Source organism: Parambassis ranga, chromosome 2, assembly GCF_900634625.1.
Source record: "Parambassis ranga chromosome 2, fParRan2.1, whole genome shotgun sequence".
Taxonomy (NCBI): domain Eukaryota; kingdom Metazoa; phylum Chordata; class Actinopteri; family Ambassidae; genus Parambassis; species Parambassis ranga.
In genome coordinates this window covers 44,199,439-44,223,304 of record NC_041023.1, presented here as the reverse complement: position 1 = coordinate 44,223,304, position 23,866 = coordinate 44,199,439, and the positions used below count along the sequence as shown (strand labels likewise).

At 40.6% G+C, this 23,866-nt stretch overlaps 4 protein-coding genes and 1 pseudogene across 8 annotated transcripts; 4 read left to right on the top strand and 1 right to left on the bottom strand.

Moving 5' to 3' along the window:
• The first annotated feature begins 364 nt into the window (after nucleotides 1-364).
• LOC114445025 (major histocompatibility complex class I-related gene protein-like) lies at nucleotides 365-1,900 on the top strand. Its single transcript, XM_028419959.1, has 5 exons — nucleotides 365-569; nucleotides 687-953; nucleotides 1,089-1,379; nucleotides 1,615-1,731; nucleotides 1,863-1,900. Exons 1-5 carry the CDS (start codon nucleotides 365-367, stop codon nucleotides 1,898-1,900), a joined length of 918 nt encoding a protein of 305 aa, XP_028275760.1.
• Nucleotides 1,901-2,567: 667 nt separating this feature from the next.
• On the bottom strand, nucleotides 2,568-7,111 carry LOC114449423 (major histocompatibility complex class I-related gene protein-like). Of its 2 annotated transcripts, none has more exons than XM_028427092.1 (7): nucleotides 6,994-7,111; nucleotides 5,018-5,281; nucleotides 4,391-4,669; nucleotides 3,928-4,230; nucleotides 3,734-3,850; nucleotides 3,467-3,484; nucleotides 2,568-3,377 (listed from the first exon to the last, which is right to left on the bottom strand). In XM_028427092.1, exons 1-7 carry the CDS (start codon nucleotides 7,070-7,072, stop codon nucleotides 3,328-3,330), a joined length of 1,110 nt encoding a protein of 369 aa, XP_028282893.1. In that variant the 5' UTR covers nucleotides 7,073-7,111; the 3' UTR covers nucleotides 2,568-3,327. The 2 variants fall into 2 exon arrangements, with proteins under 2 accessions (XP_028282893.1, XP_028282902.1); XM_028427101.1 differs by lacking the exon at nucleotides 6,994-7,111 and adding an exon at nucleotides 5,891-6,222.
• On the top strand, nucleotides 5,919-10,085 carry LOC114449509 (major histocompatibility complex class I-related gene protein-like; annotated as a pseudogene).
• Nucleotides 10,086-11,662: 1,577 nt separating this feature from the next.
• On the top strand, nucleotides 11,663-18,092 carry LOC114449454 (major histocompatibility complex class I-related gene protein-like). Of its 4 annotated transcripts, XR_003671995.1 has the most exons (10): nucleotides 11,663-11,850; nucleotides 11,924-12,317; nucleotides 12,989-13,255; nucleotides 13,397-13,672; nucleotides 13,754-14,056; nucleotides 14,132-14,230; nucleotides 14,337-14,354; nucleotides 14,455-14,492; nucleotides 14,621-14,888; nucleotides 14,925-15,694. XR_003671995.1 is itself a non-coding variant. In XM_028427155.1 (8 exons), the coding sequence occupies exons 2-8, from the start codon at nucleotides 15,431-15,433 to the stop codon at nucleotides 18,020-18,022; spliced, it is 1,014 nt and encodes a 337-aa protein (XP_028282956.1). In that variant the 5' UTR covers nucleotides 14,499-14,888; nucleotides 14,925-15,430; the 3' UTR covers nucleotides 18,023-18,092. The 4 variants fall into 4 exon arrangements, 3 of the variants coding, with proteins under 3 accessions (XP_028282956.1, XP_028282972.1, XP_028282964.1); XM_028427155.1 differs by lacking the exons at nucleotides 11,663-11,850; nucleotides 11,924-12,317; nucleotides 12,989-13,255; ... (3 more) ...; nucleotides 14,337-14,354; nucleotides 14,455-14,492 and adding exons at nucleotides 16,274-16,534; nucleotides 16,667-16,945; nucleotides 17,055-17,354; ... (1 more) ...; nucleotides 17,866-17,883; nucleotides 17,973-18,092 and having other exon boundaries at nucleotides 14,499-14,888; nucleotides 14,925-15,434; XM_028427171.1 differs by lacking the exons at nucleotides 11,663-11,850; nucleotides 11,924-12,317; nucleotides 12,989-13,255; ... (3 more) ...; nucleotides 14,337-14,354; nucleotides 14,455-14,492 and adding exons at nucleotides 16,667-16,945; nucleotides 17,055-17,354; nucleotides 17,575-17,676; nucleotides 17,866-17,883; nucleotides 17,973-18,092 and having other exon boundaries at nucleotides 14,499-14,797; nucleotides 15,336-15,434.
• A 2,532-nt stretch (nucleotides 18,093-20,624) lies between these two features.
• On the top strand, nucleotides 20,625-23,515 carry LOC114449750 (grancalcin-like). The gene is made up of 8 exons (XM_028427582.1): nucleotides 20,625-20,773; nucleotides 21,178-21,408; nucleotides 21,590-21,659; nucleotides 21,916-21,959; nucleotides 22,088-22,235; nucleotides 22,350-22,463; nucleotides 22,641-22,699; nucleotides 22,994-23,515. Exons 1-8 carry the CDS (start codon nucleotides 20,750-20,752, stop codon nucleotides 23,018-23,020), a joined length of 717 nt encoding a protein of 238 aa, XP_028283383.1. The 5' UTR covers nucleotides 20,625-20,749; the 3' UTR covers nucleotides 23,021-23,515.
• The last annotated feature ends 351 nt before the right edge of the window (nucleotides 23,516-23,866 follow it).

Here is a 23,866-nt window from a genome sequence, read left to right as displayed (position 1 = left end):
ATCTGATATCTTTTCATCTTCTTCCAGTAAACCGGCCTTCTCATGTTTCATGTTTCACAGATGACGCTGTTTGTTTTAACTTCAGCAGGCTGACACACGCAGGCAGTAGAGCCAGAGTCTGTAAAAAGAAGGAAGCAACAACAACCACAGACAGGGTTAAACATCTGTACAAGATGAAGCTTCTTTTATTGCTCCTCTCATGTCATGTTTCATCTACAAGTAAGACAACATATTTACCTTTAAGGAGAAAAAAACATGTAGTCCTTTAACTTTAAACAAACACTTTCCTGTTTATCCTACAGTGGGACAGACCATGATGTTTCTTTTCACTGCATCCTCTGGAGTCACAAACCTTCCAGAGGTCATGGTTGTCATACAGATCAATAATGTGCAGATAGGTTACTGTGACAGTAATATCAAGACAACACTACCCAAACAGGACTGGATGGACAAACTAAGACAGGAAGATCCACAGTATTGGGGGTGGATTTCCAGACAGTGTTTGGTGCACCAGCAACTGTTTAAAGAAGAATTTCTCGATCTGAGGAGGCGTTTAAATGACACTCAAAGTATGTAGCATGAAACAGAAAGACACTTACAGAGCATTTACATCAGATTCATTGATGCATTAATTACTACAGTAAATTCTTTGTATGTGTCTCTGCCCATGTGTTTGTCTTTCTCAGCTGTCCACAGCTTACAAAGACTAACTGGCTGTGAGTGGGTTGAGGAGAATGAAGAGGTCACTGGTTTTCACCGCTATGGTTATGATGGAGAGAGCTTCCTGGAATTTGACCTCAAGACACAAACATGGATCACCTCAAAACCAGAGTCAGTCGATATAATATCAAAAGACAATGAAAAGAACTTTTGGACAGATTTCGTCAATCGGTTTTGTATTAATTGGCTCAAGAAACTTCCAAAGTATGCAAGGAGCTCTCTGATGACCCCAGGTAAAATCACAACACACACACACATCATCTAATAACATGCACACTATTGCATTGCAAGAAAAATAAATGATAGTCCCCACTCCACAGAACCAAGAGTTTATTTTGTCATTTTATCCATTTCTCTCTCTCTCTCAGTTCGTCCCTCAGTGTCTCTCCTCCAGAAGACTCCCTCCTCTGCAGTCAGCTGCCACGCTACAGGTTTCTACCCAAACAGAGCTGAACTGTTCTGGAGCAAATATGGAGTGGAGATTCATGAAGGTGTAGACAAAGGAGAGATCCTCCCCAACCATGACGGAACCTTCCAGATGAGTGTAGAGATGGATTTCTCATCAGTTCCAGAGGAGGAGAGGAAGAAGTATGAGTGTGTGTTTCAGCTCTCTGGGGTGAAGGTGGACATCATCACCAGTCTGGGAGGAAGTATGACAAGTAAGTCAATAACAGTGACTGATTTGCTGTTAACTAGTAATAATAATAATAATAATAATAATAATAATACAGATATTTATTTGGAATGCACTTTACATTTGGGCACAAATCTCAAAGTGCAACATAAAAAGTTTAAAAACAGAATAAGCAAAAAGTACCATATAAACAATAAATCATGGTTTAAAAAGGCAGTTGTTTAAAACAGCCTAACTGAGATGTGCTTTTGTAAAAATAGATGAACTAGTCATAAAATACTTAGAGACCAGGATAGCTGGTGTCGTCGTTGGAGTTGTTGTTGGACTGCTGCTGCTCTGCATGACTGCACTGCTCCTCTGGAAGAAGAACAAAACAGGTGAATAAATAATAATCAAATCTGCTGCTTGACTTAAATATTCAGTTATTGTATTAAAAACAGAACTCTGTGATAGTTACTTACATAATTATCAGTTCATCATTTTTACAAGTGTAATCTCTGTGTTTTAGGATTCAGAGCTGCAAGCAGTAAGTTTTCTCCCCATTAATACTGAAGCACATTGTTTAATTTGTTTACATGGTCATCAGTTCTTCATATTTATGTTGTTGTTTGTTTTGTGTTTGTAGCTTCAGATTCTGATCCTGACACTGTGAGTACTTCATTGTTGAACAGATGAAGCCCAGAACAGTCATTTTTATTCTGTGTCTGATCCATATTCACACATAATAATAATATTTGTTGATGTGTCTTCACAGACTCCCAAAGGAACTCCAGTGAGGTTATGCTGTCATTAATCATTTTCTACAGTGTACTTAATTCTATAAATATGTCTGCAATAAACTTTACTGAATAAATCATAATTATGAGACCATGTAACACAATAAATCTGAAATATAAAATTTAATATTGTGTCCTGATGTTTCTGACACATGTGCTCCCCCGGTGTCACTTTTGTGCAGATCTCTGTCTCGTGTCATGTCATGTGTCATGTCAGTGTTTGCATGCAGGGGGCGCTGCTTCCTTCTGAGTGTCTGTGCTTCTCTTGTGTCCTCTTTTGTATAAGTGTACATGTAAATAAATTGTGTATGTTTTACTTATCATCCAGCTGAATTTATTGTTCAGTAGCACCGATGACAAAATGATAAAGACTTTGCTTCCTGTTGACACGTATTCCTGATAAATCTGGACATGAAGCGGCAGTTTAATCTGGCGTCTTTTCTAGTTTAAGTGACTTTATTGAATGAAAACAATACATACAGAGCAAAACATCTGACACTTGAATGTAACAATGATAATGACATTACATTCACCTGAACAAGGAGCAGATACTCTGCTGCTAACACACTGTTCTACTTCTACTACATCAACCAACCAGCTTAACATGAGTGTGATCTGCTCAGTAGATGAACTCCATCCTTTGATAATGTAAAACATGTCTTTGACAAACAGTAACAGTAACATAAATAACATGTGTTTCTGGTGTATATCATTTTAACACCCTTTTAAAGTATTTGTTATTAGAAGTGATCATCTCATCCAGCTTGTGTTTCACATTAACCTGTCTGTTTGATTTGAGTGTTGTTAGTAATTCGTCTGTATTCTTTACAGCACATGTTCAGGATGGTGGATTCAGGGTCAATACGCAGCAAGTGCAGGATCTACAGTATTTACAGTGTGCACAGGATGAGGACAGCACTAAGGACATAATGTACAGTTAAAATACTGCAGAATATTCTGTAAACATAATACACAGATGGGGATGAGAAACACAGAAAGGTGGTCTGACTGTTCCAGCTTGGGGGGGGGGTCACAGTGTAAACTCCAGTGATGTTTGTGTAAACGTGATGCTAAGTGATTAAAGTCACCTGCAGCTATAACGTGCCAGGAGACCCGTCCTCACTTTGGTCTGAGATGCTGTTCTATAACTGGAGTGATGATAAACATCCTGAGTCGCTGTTTGACCCTCACATGATGTCAGGTTGGTGGATTCAGGGTCTCAGAGAGCTCTGCGATGCTCTCGGGAGCTGAAAGAACAGAAACAAACTGTAAACACAGGAAACAGTCAGAAAAGTCATGAGCAGCTTGTTACTAACAAAATAGAAGTTTGACTTACCAGAAGGAGGACGACAGTCTGAAACAGAGAAAAGATATTTCACATGAATATCTGTCATGAACCTAATCCATTCTTGTCTCTGCATTGTTTCTTCTCTTACAGTCGTCACATTATAATATTATTATGACTGATCCTTCTTTGTAATCTGAATAAAATCATCAGCTCAAACATCAAAAGTACTCAAACATTAAGTTAAAATGTTGATAATAATAGCTGAACATCAGCCTCTTTAAGTCAAACAGCAGATTTGATTTGTTATTTATTCACCATTTTTGTTCTTCTTCCAGAGGAGCAGTGCAGCCATGCAGAGGAGCAGCAGCAGCAGCAGCAGAAGTCCAACAACAACTCCAATGACGACACCAGCAGGAAACTCTGAGGGAGGAACTGAAACCAGAACATTCAGAAGTCGTTTCTACAACAGAATTTCATTCACAGACCTCACTGTTCTTTTAATAACTTACTGCTGTTGGTTCTGATTGCTGCTCTGTCCAGCTCAGTGATGATCCTGTCCTCAGCACCAACAAACTGAAACACACAGTGGTACCTCCTCCAGTCCTCCTCTGGGACTGATGAAACATTCAGATCAACAGTCATCTGGAAGGTTCCATCATGGTTGGGGAGGATCTCTCCGTGCTCCACACCTTCATGAATCTCCTCTCCATCTTTGCTCCAGAACATCAGGGCTCTGTCAGGGTAGAAACCTGTAGCGTGGCAGCTGACTGCAGAGGAGGGAGTCTTCTGGAGGAGAGACACTGAGGGACGATCTGGAGGGAGGAGAGAAGATGGAGACAGTGGAGGGACAGGGAGCAGCAGAGGCTTTAAATGTTTAAATAAGTCATGAAAAAATGTCAAAATGTCTCCATGTGTGCCACAGAAAATTCTGGGAAGATACAACAAACTGTCTGTCGGGACTTGTGTCTGTACCTGTTCTCAGCAGAGTTTTCGCGCCATGTTGCAGAATTGTCTTCAACCACTGAGGACACATCTCAGTGAGGAACCTCCCATTAAAGTTTATTCTTTCTCTGTTTGTGTCCCAGCTCTGTTTGGTGATGACAGCCTTTGGTGTCGAAGCAATCCACGTCAGATTGTTCAGGTCCAGTGTTATGAAGTCTTCTCCATCATAACCATACTGCAGGAAACCACTGACCTGTCCTGTGGTGTCATCCAGTTCACAACCAGACATCAACTGTAAAATGTGGACACCTGAGAGAGAGAGAGAGAGCAATGACTTTATGATTTTCCATTACTGTGTTTTCCAAAACATGCACACAGGACATAAAACATCCCCTGTAAATAATTATGTGCACAGTTTGCTACACATATTGGACACAAAACACTTCCTATGTTGGATGCACTTTCAGTGTTTCATTGTACATGTTGAGTATGTCTGAGTATTTTATGTACCCCTTTTTATTTAACCAGTGAGTACACTGGAGGCTATGCAGGTTAGAGTGCAACTCTAGTATATATATATATATATATAAGCACATTTTCTTTGTGAGGTGTTGACATGCTTCCATGCATGGTACAGAAAAAATAAACGCAGCTCACCTTCAGTTTGGTTCAAACGTTGTTTCAGAGTGGAAATAACTTCTTTAAAGAAATAAGGTTTTCTATTGTAGCACTCATTCCGGTAGAAGTGCACCTGATTTGGATCGTGTGCCTCCACAGATTGTCCCCAGTCCTGTTTTGGTCCAAATGTGTCTGCGTCACAATAAGCTGCCTGAATGCCATTAACCTCCACAACACCCATGAATTCAGGGAAAGCTGAGACTCCAGAGGATCCAGTGAGGAAATACCTCAGTGTGTGTTTGACTGTGGGACGAATGAGGTCAATGAAAAGAAATATTAATAAAACATTGTTTAAGCTGTGTTAAAAGTGAAGCCACGCTACAGAACCCCTCTGATGACATGGTAAAAAAATAAATAAATCGTGGAAATATTAATTCATGGCCACGAAATAGTATTGTTATTGACGGGCGCACGGGAGCGGGCTGCCCAGCCAGGGAGCACCCTTTCCGCGCTGCAGGTACAATGAGCGTCCCTCTCTGGGGAAATGTGCTGGAGCACTGGGGAGCTCCAAGAGCGCAGGGAAGCTGGGCACCCGCTCCCCTGCACTCCTGGGGCTCCCCAGTGTTCCAGCATATTCCCCAAAGAGGGACGCTCATTGCTGCCCGGACCATCTCGGGCAGGAGTTAAGGCGACATGGACCGGGAGAGGGGCACTGATTTACATTTAACATTTACATTTAGACTTTGTCATATATCTAAATGCAAGAAAAATAGTTGTATGTGATAATTTTACATTCGGCACCCACCCCACACTTTTTGAACCCAAACCATGATGTTTTTTAAAAAGTGAAAGAGAGAACATCATGTACCTAAACCATCAGAGATCGGATTACAGCATCAGAAAAAAACTTACCAGAATGAGTGGTTTGAAATAAAACCAGCAGAAAAATGAGCTCCATCATTTTATCGCCTATAAGGATAAGACACGGAAGCTTGAAGAATGTGAGGGGTGTAGGAAACCAAAGCTACAGCTGTTTGTTTACATTCTAATCTGGAGGTGAAACTGGACACGATTCTGGCAAAGTGCCGGTGAGTGTACACGCAGCATGTTGGTGCTTCCAGGTCTTTGTTGTGTGAGTTTTTATTCAGACAGTCGAGGCTCTTGTTAAATTTGGAGGAGCGGAACTCTTTAGAAGGTATACCCTCTGTGTGGACCCGCGTTACTGGACTCTAAATGCCACCACAGAACCACCAGCTGCGTGGTGGAGCCATCACATTCCTGCACAAGAGGCGGAGTATGGCAGCCAGACCCATCACACGTCATCCGCCTGAGAACACTAACATACGACGTTTTCTCAGAATCAGAATCAGAATCAGAAATACTTTATTGATCCCCGGGGGGAAATTGTTTAAATGTTTGATTGAATAATCTCTGCACTTCTCTTTCAGCCACTAAAGTTCACTCACCAGTTCATCACAGACCTCTTTTTTGCTGTGAAGGATTACTTCTGACTGAGCAGAGCCAAGCCAGAGTTATGTTATATCTGTTTACAAATATAACATGTGAATGAGGGGCAATGCGGGTGAGATGGGATTTTATGCTGTGGAGAGAGAATGCTGTCTTCACTGAAGTTATTGTCCTCCTCTGTCAGAATACTGAGTCAATGCACAGGACAGCTACACGACGGGAAGAATTCAGGGAAAGCTGAAACTCCAGAGGATCCAGTGAGGAAATACCTCAGTGTGTGTGTGTGTGTGTGTGTGACTGTGGGACGAATGACGTTTATAATGTTGGGAAATATTTCATGGGCTCAACCCGGATACTTTTCTCTGCTGCAGATTTATCGCCAAGAAGCATTACCACAAAGAAATAATCTACCACACACCTTACTTTATTTAAACACAACACATTCACTGGATACATTAAAACATTCACCTTTGAAACTGTCAACAGTGAGGGCATGAATTTACAGTGAGAACCAGCAGTCTACCAGGTTATGAGCAGTGTGTTCTTACCTGCTGATGAAGCGTGACAGAGCAGAAGAAACACAAGTGAAGTCTTCATTTTACTCTTGTTTACATCTTTATACAACATGCATGCAGAAACCTCCCTGGATCTGGTCTTGGGTTGCGTTGTAATGTTTCAGCACTAGAGGGCAGTAGAGAGCATAAACACAAGACACGTGCAGTATTTTTGTAAGACCATAAAATTACTTCAGTAAACACAATAAAATGTAGAGAACAACAATTTATTTATTTATACTTCATTCACCCCAAGCTGGGAAATTTCACAATTTTATGTTGGGTTATTGTTTATTGATTAGTTTACTTTATTTAATTTATTATTGCGATTTAGCGTCACTAGGTGGCACCAAGGTTATATAGGTACCGTAGACAGGTGGACACCAGTGGACCAGAATGCACCTGGGTGGGCTAAAGGTTTGTTTGTTTGTTTGTTTACCAGCGCAGGAGAGAGAGCAGGTCGGTTTTGTTTCTTTAGAGTTTAAATATTTTTGACAAATAGTCACAACAATCCATGTTAATTAATAAAAAGCATTATAAAAACAGAGGGAACGGCCTTTAGGGCCGTGTGTGAAAGGACTGATTCAAATAACATGGACACAAATGAAACAGAAAACTCTGGCTTGGCTCTGCATTACTCGGACAGAAGGCATCTTTTACAGCAAAGGGTGTCTGTGATTAGAAAACGTCACGGCGTAAAAAAAAGGTGTTTTAGTGGGTTCGGTTCCAGGGCTGGCTGCCATACTCCGCCTCTTGTGGATCTGTGATGTGATGACTCCACCACGCAGCAGCGGGTGGGGGATCTGTGTGGTGCTACAGAGTCCAGCGGATCCACACAGAGGGTATTGTCTTCATGTGTCAAAGACTTCCGCTCATCCAAACCTAACAAGAGTCTCGATTGTCTGAATGAAAACTCACACAACAAAGAACTGAAAGCACCAACAGGCTGCGTGGATCCTACACCCACCAACACTTAATCGTTTAATCGTGTCCAATAATGTCCAGTTGAGGTCACGGGGATGTTATCAAACTGCTCTGCTGTCTGTCACTTGTCGGTTTACCCCTCTACACCGCTGAAGTTCTTCAGGCCTGCGTCCAGTTCTCATCCCTGTAGGCGACAAAAATGCGAAAGCACAGTTCTCTTCACAACTCTTTTTACCGTTGGTTCTCGCACGATGGAGCTAATTTATCTGCTGGTTTTATTTCAAACCACTCATTCAGGTAAGTTTAATTCTTGACTTTAGCCTTTCACACTTTTAACACACAAGACAAAGTGCAGCCTCACAGGTCCTGAAATACCCCCTCTATCGTCATATATTTGTTCCTGGGGCAGCACCTGCAACCCTGCACTGCAGGATGAAGGCTAAGAGATGGATGGATGGATGATGTTTCCTTCAACTTTCAGCTGGACATGGGAAACAGCTCTGTTCTTGTCTGCCATGTTATCAGCTGCCATGTTATCCTGCCACGACCTGAGGACTTTACATGATCATAGTTAGATCTGATCACAGCTGTTTTGTGTTTGTGTCTCTTTTTGTCTTTCAGTCAAACACTCCCTGACATATTTCCTCACTTCATCCTCTGGACTCCAAAACTTTCCAAGGTTTGTGGCTGTTTCAAATGTTGATGGAGTTCCTGTAGGCTACTGTGACAGCAGCAAGAAGACAGCAGAACCCAGACAGGACTGGACCAAAACATTAATGGAGGAAGAACCTCAGCATCTTGAGTGGCACAATCAGAACTGCCTGGATGTCATCCATGTTTCACAAAGAGACCTCGATCAATTTAGGCAGCACTTTCACCACACAGAAGGTACAGTAGGTGTTTAAAACCACAGGATACACAAATCTTGGTCACGTGAAATGTCCAATTGTTAACAGACTTAATCAATGTTTTCTGTTTGTCAATCAAATAATCAATTTATTAACTGATAGGTTTAATGAAGTTTTGTCTCTTCCAGGTGTTCATGTTTTCCAGGAGCTGTCCAGCTGTGAATGGGACAATGACACTGATAAGTTAAGGGGGTATCAGCGGTTTGGTTATGATGGAGAGGACGTCTTATCAATGGACCTGAAAACACTGACATGGCAGGTCACAGAAAAGGCTGCATTCTTCAAACAGAAGTGGGACAAGGACAAAGATAGATTGCGCTTTATTAAATTTTTTTTCACCAAAATTTGTCCTCAGTGATTGAAGGAGTATTTGAAATATGGGAGAAAATACCTACTCAGAAAAGGTAGAATCACCTGTTTGATGTCATGTCCTTATATTCATTATTATTTCCTCACCCTCACCTTGTGCTTCTTTTCTCTCTCAGATCCTCCCTCAGTGTCTCTCCTCCAGAAGACTCCCTCCTCTGCAGTCAGCTGCCATGTTACAGGTTTCTACCCTGACAGAGCCCTGATGTTCTGGAGCAAAGATGGAGAGGAGATTCATGAAGGTGTGGAGCACAGAGAGATCCTCCCCAACCATGATGGAACCTTCCAGATGAGTGTTGATCTGAATGTTTCATCAGCTGAAGACTGGAGGAGGTACCACTGTGTGTTTCAGTTTGAGGGTGCTGAGGACAGGATCATCACTGAGCTGGATGGAACCCTGATCAGAACCAACAGAGGTGAGACTGACATTAAATATGGCTCAGAGACAATTTGATCCCCTCATTAGTATTAAAATGTTTGGCATCTCTTTCCAGGTTTCAGATTATTGACACATTCTGCCAGGTGTTCAGCTTTTGTTTGTTTTAGTCAAATTCCCTCGACGCCGTGTGTAAAACTTTACTTCAAGTTCATCTCGCACAAACACACACACAGTAGATTTTTCTAGATTTTGTAGTTCCTGCCTGCATGTCATGGGAATAACTCGGTTCTTCTGACTTTTCAGGTCCTGACAACACCTCTGAACTAAATCCAGAAGCCTGATGCCTGACCTATACAATGTGGTAAAATGACTTATTGTTACTTCTGTACCCTTTTTGTTATTAATGGCATGACATATTAGAAACATTTTAGAGGATCAAACTATTATTATTATATCAATCTATCTATTATAACACGTTTTTCACATTCTGTCTGTTACTCAATACTCAAATTATGTAGTTATGCTTTATTTTTTGTATCTTTGTATGTAGTTTTTTTGTTTTAGTGAAGTTACATCTTCCACAGCTGTCGTATTGCTAAAATGAAAACTGACCTAAAGCAGTCACAGCATGAATTTTTAAGTATACATGTGGTTGTAGCTGCAGAACCCTGACCTAATGTACCAAAATCAGTGTTAAATGATGCGGTGTGTTTTGGACTTTAGCCACAGACAAGCAGAGGCAACGCTGGATTAACCCATTCATCAATATCACTCACAGATGTAGATGTTGCATACCGTGCTGTTATGTTGTTTGTGCATGACGAGTGTTATCAGCTCTGCTCAGTGTCAGACATTATTTCATTTTATAGCCTGTACAAACATTCCCTGAATAATCACTGCATTATCTGGACCAAACTTTCCCTAAGTTTGTGAAAGTTGTGGGAGTTGACCAAGTTGACTGGATGGAAACAGTATTAGACAGATGTTCCTGCTGAGACTGAAACTCCATTTTTTGTTTAACAATAACAATAAATAAAGATCTGTGGTCTGCGTGCATACTTTTTCCTCTCCTCATGTCTTTAGTTCACACTGTATTCTACATCTTTTATTTAATCACTTCCTCATAATGAGCAGTACTGTGTACTGAGTACTGTGGTGAATGCAGACCAGTGCCCCCTGTTGGCATGGCAAGGCATGGCAGCTTTACACAGTTCTGTGACCATAGTGCAGAAGTGTCTTCAACCACTGAGGACAGATCTGACCAAGGAACTTCCTGTTAAAGTTTATTTTTGCTGCTCTGTCAGTGTCGCATCTCTGATGACAGCCTGTGGTGTTGGAGTGATCCATGTTTTAATTTATCCAGTGAAACGTGACAAAGCAGAAGAAACAGTAAAGTCTTCATTTTACACTTTTTACATCTTTATACAAATTTAACATGCTTGTTGGATCTGGTCTTCATTTGCATTATAATGTTTCAGCATTAGGGGGCTCTAGAGAACATAAACAGAAGAAACATGCAGTATTTCTGTAAGATCATAACAATCAGACTTCAGTAAACACAATAAAATGTAGAGAACAAAAAAACAGTCTTTGCATGTGTCAGATGTCTGAGAAGAGACCCACAGATTTTACAGTACGACAGCAAAACACAAAGAAAAGTCAGATTTAAGTCTGATGTCAAACCTTCAGTCACCTGGATCAGTTTTCTGATGCATCCTAAGAAAAGCAGAGAATTGCAATAATTAGTTTGAGTGCACTACGATCACAGTGAGGTATTCACAGCTCTCTGGGACAACTAAAGACATAGGCTACATCCATTTCCCTAAATTTCCTTCCAGCATAGTTTCTAAGTGGGACAGAGGAAGAAAACACTGTGTAGGAGCTGTTTGTTTATATGTTTATTTAATGTAAATGTGTTATTGATTAGTTTACTTTATATACCGGTAATTTATTATTGCGATTTAGCGTCACTAGGGGGCACCAAGGTTATATAGGTATGCAGGTAGATACTCGTGGACCAGAATGCACCTGGGTGAGCAGGGACCGTGGACTAAATAAACCTGCCTCAACATGATTTATGAAAGGACATTACGTGTTTTCTGGCTGCGTAAACCAAATATCCATGGTGCATACGTGATTGTTTGATTTTAGTTCAATTAAGATGATCGTTTTTGTTTCTTTAAAGTTTAAAATATATATAATAATAGTCACTACACTCAGACTCAGATTACTCGGGCAGAAGTGATCCTTTAAAAGGAGGTCTGTGATGAACTGGTGAGTGAACTTTAGTCTGAAAGATTATTCAAAACGTCGTATGGTTTAAAAAACTTTTAGTGTGGGTTCTCAGGCGGATGACGTGTGATGGGTCTGGCTGCCATCCTCCGCCTCTTGTGTAGGAATGTGATGGCTCCACCACGCAGCTGGTGGTTCTGTAGAGGCCTGTATGGAGTCCAGTAACGCGGGTCCACGCAGAGGGTACCGTCTAAAGACGTCCAAGAGTTCCGCTCATCCAAACGTAACAAGAGCCTGGAGTGTCTGAACCAGCAGACAAAACTCACACAACAAAAACCTGGAACTCACCGGCACTTTGCCACAATCGTGTCCAGTTTCACCTCCAGATGAGATCACATTCTTCTTCTTCTTGTTTGCTGTTTTTTTCCACAGTCGTTCCTCTGGTTATTTTGGTTCTCACATGATGGAGCTTATTTATCTGCTGGTTTTATTTCAAACCACTCATTCAGGTAAGTTTAATTCTTGATGTTGTCTTTAGCTTCTCTTGGATTAGTAGCTGTCCTTTTACTTACATGTTGGACATTTTTACACACAAACTCATCAGTTTTGTTGTGATTTGTTTCAAATGTGTTTTTTTTTCCATCTTGAAAGCTAAAAGTCACTAAATGTTCACTAAGTGAGAGAAACAGTAGGAAAAGAACAAACAAACAGAAACCCCTGAGCTGTAATCTGATCTCTGATGGTTTAGGTACATGATGTTCTCACTTTCATTTTTAGAAAAGATCATGGTTTGGGTTCAAAAAAGAGCCTTTCACACGTTCTACCATCATCATATAGTTTATGAAGTAAAGAGACAGAATCCAAACGATATTTCCTTTAGCTTATCCACACAGTGGAGTAAGAAAACAAACTTTGTTAATTTGTGTAAAACAAAAGAAGCTTTCGTTTTTCTTTGTTGTCAAAATGTGCGGTAGAAGCTTGTAGAAAGTTCAGAAAGTTAAACTTCATCATGTTTGTGCAGAGATTTCAGCTGGACATGGAAAACCTCTCTGTTCTTGTCTGAAGACAGATTTCATCACAGAGCTGGATGTAAATCTAAACTTCAAGGTGAACTACAAAATCTCTTCATACCTGCCTGTCGCCTCATTTTTTTGTTTTCGTGATTCTTTTTGTCTTTCAGTCAAACACTCCCTGACATATTTCCTCACTTCATCCTCTGGACTCCAAAACTTCCCAAGGTTTGTGGCTGTTTCAAATGTTGATGGAGTGCCTGTAGGCTACTGTGACAGCAGCAAGAAGACGGCAGAACCCAGACAGGACTGGGTCCAAAAGTTAAAGGAGGAAGAGCCTGAGCATGTTCAGTGGCACATCCAGAACTGTCTGGATGTCATCCATGTTTCACAAAGAGACCTCGATCAATTGAGGCAGCACTTTAACCACACAGAAGGTACAGTAGGTGTTTAAAACAGTATACATGTAAAAAAATCACATTTCCAGTTGTAATCAGACTTTATCAATGTCTTCTGTTTGGTAATTTAATCATTTAATAACTTGTGCTGCAGGTTTAATGAAGTTTTGTCTCCTCCAGGTGTTCATGTTTTACAGGAACTGTCCATCTGTGAATGGGACAGTGACACCGATGAGATCATTGGGTATCAGCGGTTTGGTTATGATGGAGAAGACATCTTATCTGTGGACACAAAAACAGTCAAATGGAAGTTCACAGAAAAGGCTGCATTCTTCAAACAAATGTGGGACGAAGACAAAGCTAGATTAATCTTTAATACTAATTTTCTCACACATTACTGTCCTCAGTGGTTGAAGCAGTATATAGTATATGGGAGGAGATACCTGCTCAGAAAAGGTAGAATCACCTGTTTGATGTCATGTCCTTATATTCATGATTATTTCCTCACCCTCACCTTGTGCTTCTTTTCTCTCCCAGATCCTCCCTCGGTGTCTCTCCTCCAGAAGACTCCCTCCTCTGCAGTCAGCTGCCACGCTACAGGTTTCTACCCTGACAGAGCCCTGATGTTCTGGAGCAAAGATGGAGAGGAGATTCATGAAGGTGTGGAGCACGGAGAGATCCTCCCCAACCATGATGGAACCTTCCAGATGACTGTAGATCTGAATGTTTCATCAGTCCCAGAGGAGGACTGGAGGAGGTACCACTGTGAGTTTCAGTTTGAGGGTGTCAAGGACAGGATCATCACTGAGCTGGATGAAGCAGTGATCAGGACCAACAGCAGTAAGTTATTAAAAAAAAAACAGTGAGGTCTGTGAAGGAAAGATGATGTCTGAATGTTCTGGTTTCCTCCCTCAGAGTTTCCAGCTGGTGTCCTCGTTGGAGTTGTTGTTGGACTTCTGCTGCTGCTGCTGCTCTGCATGGCTGCACTGCTCCTCTGGAAGAAGAACAAAAAAGGTGAATAAATAATAAATCAACTGCTGTTGGATCAAACATGCACATTATACAGATTAATCTTATGAGACCTATGATTCATTAACATTGTATCTCTGTTTTATTTCAGCATTCAGACCTGCAGACAGTAGGTTCTCTCATGGTTATTTCAATATTTGGTTTATTTCTTTGCAAAGTCTTTAATCTAATTATCTCTCATTTATTTTAATGTCATGTTTTGTTTGTAGCTTCAGATTTATCCCCCCAAAACTCTGATGGTAACACTGTGAGTATGTCTTTGTTGCTGCACACACAAAGCCCATAACAGTATATGGAATCATATTGTTTTCTGTATTTGAAACACAATCAGCAGAAATAATGTGGATTCTAATACATGTTAATTTGTCTGGACAGCCTCACACACAGGATCTTTACCAACAAGGAGAACAGACACAGAGTCAATGACCGGACTGAGGAGAGATCAGTGGGGTTTGCTGGGATTTGTTACTGAGAACCATCCGTTAATCTGTCACAACAGTTCATGCTCCGCTCCTAATAAGTTCAACATGTTAACAACAGTGATATACACATGTATGTCTGAATGGTCATATCATTTACATAGAATGGAAATTATTATGGAGTTATTGCATTATTTATAAAACTTTGCTCTGTATTCTTTTATGTTATTCTCCCTCCATTGTATATTGCACTGATGCAGGAAGCATATGCAAATTATTTTTGGTGTCATTTTGATCAATATAACATTTTTTTTAACTGAAAATCTTGATGCACCCTTCATTGCTGGAAAAAAGTGCTTTTACATGTAACATTAATTGTGCATGTGTGTCTGTGTATTAACTGTAATATTGTTTATTGTGGCACCTTAATATTCAGTAATGTGTCATATTGTTTATCTCCTGACCGTTTTGCACAATTATTCATTCTCCACAGAGTTGCACATTGTACATTCATGTATATACCTTTATTTTTTCATCGTTTATATTTTAGTTAGAATGTCATTGTACAGGGAAAGCTGCTTCCTTACTGTGTGTCTGTGACAACAACTGCTTTGAATCTCAAATCCTGTACAGATGAACCGACTTGTACTTTCTTTCACTTCCGCAAGCAGAACTATACCACTCGGGGAACTGGCTTGTCAAAACAATCCTTGGGTCCACTTGCCTCGACTTAACCTCTTGGAAATTCACTTCCATAACTTCTGTGATGAGTAAGTTACTCTTTTTAGTTGTGTTTCATGTATTTTGTCACGTAGTTTGTCCAGGTAAGACGGAATATTTCTTTTAAAAAAATAATAGTTAAAACGAGCCAGTTAGGATAATGGTATGTTACTTTCGCTTTTGCAGTTATAAGACTCCGTTGTGTTTGGGTTAAAAACGCAGATAAAGAAACAGAGTTGTTAAGACGATTGTTTTTTACCAGGATTTTCAGCTCCACTAGAGTAATAAAATACATTTGTTATTAACTTGAGACTTTGTGATGTGGAAATTGTGTTTTTAGGTTGCCACTCGGAGAGACTGATTATGTTATTATAATAACATATACAATATATATATTTATATTTTATACAATAATATAAATGGACTCTATGGCCTACATTATTTTCGCATACATATCCATACATACACAGAGACATATTTAAAGATAATGAACTGTCACATGACAACACATCTAAGCGTCTTAGATGAAAATGTATTATAACATGTGAGCGCACCAGCATACAGCACTGTCCATTTAGTGATCTGTTGTGTGGAGCTCCTTCACAAAGAGGTAAACAACAACAACAACAACAAAAACAACAACTCCATTCAACCTCTAAGGGTCCCATTGTATTCTAGGGTAGTCACTCCATTTTAAAAGGTAATCTACAGAGAGAATGAATAATTAAAAATCAAGAACATATTTTATACCATGCCTTCAATATGTTTCATGCTGTTCCTGTTTTGTTATGTTGTGTCATCAGGTATGATCAAATTTCATGTATTTCACTGATTGTGTGTGTGTGTGAGTCATTGTGAACACTGTAAAAAAAGTATGTGTGTCCCGCAGTGAAACATTCCATGAAGTTCTACCTCACATCATCATTTGGAGTCCCAGAATTCCCAGATTTTGTGGCTCGTGCGATGGTTAATGATGTTGAGATCGCTTATTATGACAGCAACGCTAAGAAAACGACACCCAAACACTTGTGGATGAAAAATTATATGAGTGATGATCAGTGGCAGAGAAGCACACAGAACTGTAGGGGTTATCACCAAGTCGTCAAAGCCGAAACTAAAACTTTCATGCAGCGTCTGAACCACACTGGAGGTACGTGACGGCTACAGTATTTTTCCTGGCTTCCTGTCAAGTCACATGCGCGCACACACACACACACTGCAACAGACTACTGGATACTGGAAGGCCGTGTGTCTAAGTGCTGTTTTCTGTCTGTGTTCCCAGGCATCCATGTGCTCCAGGAGATGGCTGGTTGTGAATGGGATAATGAAACTGGGGAGATTAATGGTTATCAGCAGTATGGTTATAATGGAGAAGACTTTATATCACTGGACCTGAAGACTCTGACGTGGGTTGCCCCAAAACCACAAGCTGTCGTCACCAAACATGAGTGGGACAGAGATAAACCTAGAACTGACTTCTGGAGGTCCTTCATCAGAGAGCGATGCCCTGAAAAGCTCAAGAAATATTTGATGATCGAGCAGATTTCTTGGCCGAAAAGAGGCATGATCTGACTTTACAGTGTTCATATGGGAACCACTTTGTGGTTAATATAAAGTTAATATAGTTTCTTTTTTTTCAAAAATCCTTATTTTGCCCTTTTTTCTGTCAGATCCTCCCTCAGTGTCTCTCCTCCAGAAGACTCCCTCCTCTGCAGTCAGCTGCCACGCTACAGGTTTCTACCCTGACAGAGCCCTGATGTTCTGGAGCAAAGATGGAGAGGAGATTCATGAAGGTGTGGAGCACGGAGAGATCCTCCCCAACCATGATGGAACCTTCCAGATGACTGTTGATCTGAATGTTTCATCAGTCCCAGAGGAGGACTGGAGGAGGTACCACTGTTTGTTTCATCTTGATGGTGTAGAGGACATCATCACTGAGCTGGATGAAACCCTGATCAGAACCAACTGGGGTAAGTGAGCTCTAACCAAAGTACATTTCACACCCCTGATCATTGATCCAAACATGTGAGCTTAACCACATAATATATCAGTTTACATTGTACAGCATCAGTAACATCACCAATGATGTGGTGACCACTGAGCTCCTCCTGCAGCTCATGGAGGAGGAGTAAGTCAGCTGAACAGGTCAGCTGTTGTGTCTTTAATGTAGTTTCTTTCTTTGTTCCACAGTGAAGCCTCGAACTCTGACTGTCCTCATCATCCCTGCAGTGGTTTGTTTGGTTCTTGTTGTCATGGTTACATTTGGATACATGGTTTACAAAAGGAGGAAAAGTGAGAACATTTTAACTTAACGTTTGAGTACTTTTGATGTTTGAGCTGATGATTTTATTCAGATTACAAAGAAGGATCAGTCATAATAATATTATAATGTGACGACTGTAAGAGAAGAAACAATGCAGAGACAAGAATGGATTAGGTTCATGACAGATATTCATGTGAAATATCTTTTCTCTGTTTCAGACTGTCGTCCTCCTTCTGGTAAGTCAAACTTCTATTTTGTTAGTAACAAGCTGCTCATGACTTTTCTGACTGTTTCCTGTGTTTACAGTTTGTTTCTGTTCTTTCAGCTCCTGAGAGCATCGCAGAGCTCTCTGAGACCCTGAATCCACCAACCTGACATCATGTGAGGGTCAAAAAGCGACTCAGGATGTTTGTCATCACTCCAGTTATAGAACAGCATCTCAGACCAAAGTGAGGACGGGTCTCCTGGCACGTTATAGCTGCAGGTGATTTTAATCACTTAGCATCACGTTTAATAACAAATACTTTAAAAGGGTGTTAAAATTATATACACCAGAAACACATGTTATTTATGTTACTGTTACTGTTTGTCAAAGACATGTTTTACATTATCAAAGGATGGAGTTCATCTACTGAGCAGATCACACTCATGTTAAGCTGGTTGGTTGATGTAGTAGAAGTAGAACAGTGTGTTAGCAGCAGAGTATCTGCTCCTTGTTCAGGTGAATGTAATGTCATTATCATTGTTACATTCAAGTGTCAGGTGTTTTGCTCTGTATGTATTGTTTTCATTCAATAAAGTCACTTAAACTAGAAAAGACGCCAGATTAAACTGCCGCTTCATGTCCAGATTTATCAGGAATACGTGTCAACAGGAAGCAAAGTCTTTATCATTTTGTCATCGGTGCTACTGAACAATAAATTCAGCTGGATGATAAGTAAAACATACACAATTTATTTACATGTACACTTATACAAAAGACGACACAAGAGAAGCACAGACACTCAGAGAAGGAAGCAGCGCCCCCTGCATGCAAACACTGACATGACACGAGACAGAGATCTGCACAAAAGTGACACCTCAGGACACAACACTAAAAGTGCAGATTTACTGTGTTACATAGTCTCATAACTATGATTTATTCAGTAAAGTTTATTGCAGACATATTTATAGAATTAAGTACACTGTAGAAAATGATTAATGACAGCATAACCTCACTGGAGTTCCTTTGGGAGTCTGTGAAGACACATCAACAAATATTAGTATATGTGTGAATATGGATCAGACACAGGATAAAAATGAAGTACTCACAGTGTCAGGATCAGAATCTGAAGCTACAAACAAAAAACAAACAAACATAAATATGAAGAACTGATGACCATGTAAACAAATTAAACAATGTGCTTCAGTATTAATGGGGAGAAAACTTACTGCTTGCAGCTCTGAATCCTAAAACACAGAGATTACACTTGTAAAAATGATGAACTGATAATTATGTAAGTAACTATCACAGAGTTCTGTTTTTAATACAATAACTGAATATTTAAGTCAAGCAGCAGATTTGATTATTATTTATTCACCTGTTTTGTTCTTCTTCCAGAGGAGCCGCGCAGCGATGCAGAGCAGCAGCAGAAGTCCAACAACAACTCCAACGACGACACCAGCTATCCTGGTCTCTAAGTATTTTATGACTAGTTCATCTATTTTTACAAAAGCACATCTCAGTTAGGCTGTTTTAAACAACTGCCTTTTTAAACCATGATTTATTGTTTATATGGTACTTTTTGCTTATTCTGTTTTTAAACTTTTTATGTTGCACTTTGAGATTTGTGCCCAAATGTAAAGTGCATTCCAAATAAATATCTGTATTATTATTATTATTATTATTATTATTATTATTATTATTATTATTATTATTATTATTATTATTATTATTATTACTAGTTAACAGCAAATCAGTCACTGTTATTGACTTACTTGTCATACTTCCTCCCAGACTGGTGACGATGTCCTCCTTCTCTCCAGCGGGCTGAAACACACAGTGGTACCTCCTCCAGTCCTCCTCTGGAACTGATGAGAAATCCATCTCAACACGATGGGACGATCTGGAGCCAAGATGGAGAGGACACAAGTTCATGTTCATGCAACATGCTGCAGCTCCCAGCACTGTACAGGTAGAGGTTAAAGCACTCATGCTATCTCACGGTGCTTGGTACTGTTTCTGTCTTGGAATGGGTGCTGGGCAATTGTGCATAAAGATCTCTGGCTCTTTTAGCCTAAGTGTCCATGCAACAGATGTGGTGTGAAGCATAACTCTAATGGAATGGAATTCTTGGCTCACATAAGTTGGGGAGTTGCTGTGTGTGAGGAAATCACTGCTAGAAATGGGTCAGTGAGGCTTCAGTTAACATGTGTTTACTTAGTGCAGAGTAGACTAAATGTTATTTAGCAGGAACTTCCACTCTGAGTGATTGTGGGGGGTTCAGTGTGTGGGTGTGTTAATGTCAGTTAGACCCACAACACCACAGACTTTACCAGAACAGGAAGTCCTGCACATTCCCCTCACTCACACACACACACACAACCTGCTTCAGATGAATTCAATGTTCTGTACTGAAGGGTAAAACATATCTTTAATTTACCTGAAATGTTAATAATTAATATCAGTTTATTTTGTGTTGTTTAACTTCATATTAAAAGTCTTCAGAGCACCATCTAGTGGTCAACTAAAGGAACGTTTCAAACATAAGGGTTAGTGTGAAAGTATATAACCACAAAAATGAATATTTAAATCCGACAACTTTACTGTAGCATTGATAATATTAAGGTAAATAATACTTTATTAAATAATTTGCACCGTTTACATCAGATATTAAATTATTATCACGTGTTTTAAACAGAGTTGAGCTAGTAGGCGGGCCTCTCACTCCTCTGTCTTCTCTCATTGGCTAGCGGCATCATCAATCAACGCCTATTCCGCAGGGCGGATGTGACGCAGCATCTCTACCATTTTACCGGAAGAGCAGTGTATCTCACAGCTGCGTCCGGAGTCAATCGAAGACTTTAAACTTTTTCAAAGTTTTCCCCTTTCTTTCTAACCAAATGGCTTATCCAGGATACGGTGGGGTAAGCAAACACTGTATTACATCCGTTTTACATTAATAAACAAGCCGCTATATCTTAGCTTATAAAGCTAGCTTCCGGATTCGGAGTTTAAATGATTTTCCCTGCTATTAGACACAAGCTGGTACATGTATGTCACTTAAAGTGTTTCCGGGATGTACAGTGGTTCTGTGTGGCTGAGCAGGCCGTCACCTGTAAGCCTAAGAGCGGTGTGAGTTATAGAAGCCTGGAATATACTCAAAAGCTCAGTGTGTGCAGGTAAAATATCCGGGTCACTGGCCACAAACGGCCTGTATTCTAGTTTAATTAAGTCTTCAAAGGGGAAGGACTGCTTCTCTTTCCTGCAGTGAACGCAGAGACCACACACGTACGCCCTCATCTGATTTCTGTTTCTTTTCCTGCTTCAGTATGGAGGTCCGATGCCGGGCATGCCAGCAACCGGGATGCCACTACAAGGAATGCCAGGAGGTCCACCCATGGGGGGACACATGGCTGGGCCTATGGGAGGGCCAATGGGAGGTGGACCAATCCAGGGCGGATATGCCCCATATGGTGGAGGATATCAAGGCGGTTTTGGAGGAGCGCCTCCAGCTGCCAATGATCCAATGTGGGGTTACTTCACAGCCATTGCAGGCCAGGTGGGTGTTCGCCGTTTGCTTCCTGAATTTTGTTACGCCACCGTTTTTTTTCACTGCACGCTTTGTTTAACATTCAAGCCTGGACAAGAAGAGACAATCTGTGTAGATATTCCAGATCATTCTACAAAACTCGTGTGTAATACTGTTTGTTCCCACATGACCATTTCCTGAATCTTATCAGGACGGTGAGGTCGACGCAGAGGAGCTGCAGAGGTGTCTGACTCAAGCCGGCTTCACTGGGAGCTACAGTCGTAAGTTTCACACTTAAGTCAGTCCTCTGAAGCACTTGTGCAATAAGTGAATTTATCTCAGCTGACAGTTGGTTGAGAAAATGTTGTAATGCAGTGGAAACCACAGCTGATGCGTCTCTTTCACACCCTCAACCTTAAACACAGGGAAACAAAGCATGTGACATTCTGTGAAAGGAGTGTGTGTGACCACATTGCAGCACCTTTATATTATAAAAGGAAATGAAACCCTGATTAACATGTGTTTTTGTCTTTGTAGCCTTCAACCTGGAGACATGCAGGGTCATGATTGCCATGCTTGATGTATCCTTTAAGTACCTGCTGGTCTTCTGCTCAGTGTTTAAACATGTGGACCAGCTAAATGCTTTATTACAGCACTCTGAATATCCATCTAGCAGCATTTAATTAAGCCTTAACTAGCCTGTCACCAGAGGGACTACACAGGGAAGATGGGCTTCAATGAGTTCAAGGAGCTGTTCACGGCTCTCAGCGGCTGGAAGCAGAACTTTATGATGTTCGACCAGGACCGCAGTGGAACTGTTGAACCCCACGAGATGTCCCAGGCTATAAACGCCATGGGTGAGTCAGTCATTTAAGGTGTCCTAAAGAGAGAGTGTGTCTAACTGTCCCAGCAGTGTTGGGTTCATTTACGCTGTACAGTCATGAGCGAGTACTTTCCCCATTGTGCTTCAGGGTACCGCGTCAGTCCTCAGGTCTTGAATGCAATCATCAAACGCTACAACAAAGGTGGCCGGATCTTCTTTGACGACTACGTGGCCTGCTGTGTCAAACTGCGAGCACTCACTGGTATGAAAACAAACCCAGAAAATGATGTGTGCACCGAGCAGCCACTGATTTACAGATAATGTGTCTTAATGTGGGCGGACAGCCCGAGGTGTGTTGTCCTCACTGTGACCATGCTCCATGCTTTCTGTTCCAGTGAATTGAGGTTTATTAAAATCGTGTTTACTCTTCCTGTTGCAGATAGCTTCAGGCGGAGAGACTCCATGCAGCAGGGGTCTGTCAACTTCCAGTATGATGATGTAAGTATTTCTCCCAAGATGAACATGTTCTGCGGATCCTTCCCTTAAATTTTGATTATATCTTACTTTTTAAATGGATAAAATAATTCTGTGAAAACAATAAATTAAACACAAGATGAAACATATTTTAAGGAGATAATAGAATTGTGTTTTCTAGCAGACGTTTATCATTTTTTAGAAGGATCTCTTCATGATGTCTTGTGATTTTAAAAACTGTTCCTTTAACCCTAACCCAGCTATTTCCCTGTTTCATACCTTCCTACCCCCCCACCCCTGTCTGTTCCTTTTAAACAGTTCATTCTTTGCACAATGGCCATCTAAATGCTGCACCACGACATTGGAGCCCTCTTGTGCGGCCAGTGGCTGATTCTGGGTCACAGGGCATGTGAACAGAGCCAGTGTATTAGACTGAACGGCCATGAGCCCAATAGCCAGAGCTTGTAATGCTGACTGTAATGCTTTTGTCTTGTATGTCACAAAGGGATGAGCAGGGGTTGTATTCAGTGCACTAAACACACACACATACATATGTGTGTGTGTGTATAAATATATACACTCGCACTGTATGCAGCTAGCGTGGAATATAAAATATTTACATCTACCTGTTGTGCCATTATACTCTCTGAATGTATCATTTAATTATATTAAAACAAATATATAGAATATAGTGAAACTAAACTTGCTTCAGCCATATTAAATCCTCACTGATGTTATTATTGCCGTGCCTGTACAAACACAGCCAGGTTCATTACCTCTATACCTCTACATGTTGGAGGGAACTCTTGTTTTGATACTCACATTAAACCTTTTAATTGATATGCGTTCTTTTTATTGTTCTTTTTGCAATGTATTTGTTTTAATGTTATGTCAGCGCGTTAATAAATGTTTGTTTAAGTGGCAAACATTTGGAATAAACATGATATTGCTTGTGCAGCGGCTGTAGTAGCCCCGTCCACCTGGAATGCCCGAGGTAATAAAAACAAGCGCAACTTCCGGAGTCGTTGCCTAGTAACCACCGGAGCTGTCAAGTCTGTGGGTAGCAACGGTACAGTTTTTGTATCGGTATGCGAGTCAAGCAGTCGACACAAGTGCGGAATAAAGTGCGCGATTATCAGTGAAATAAAACACACACACCTGTGTGTAAGTACGTAAAGTACGTACGTGAAA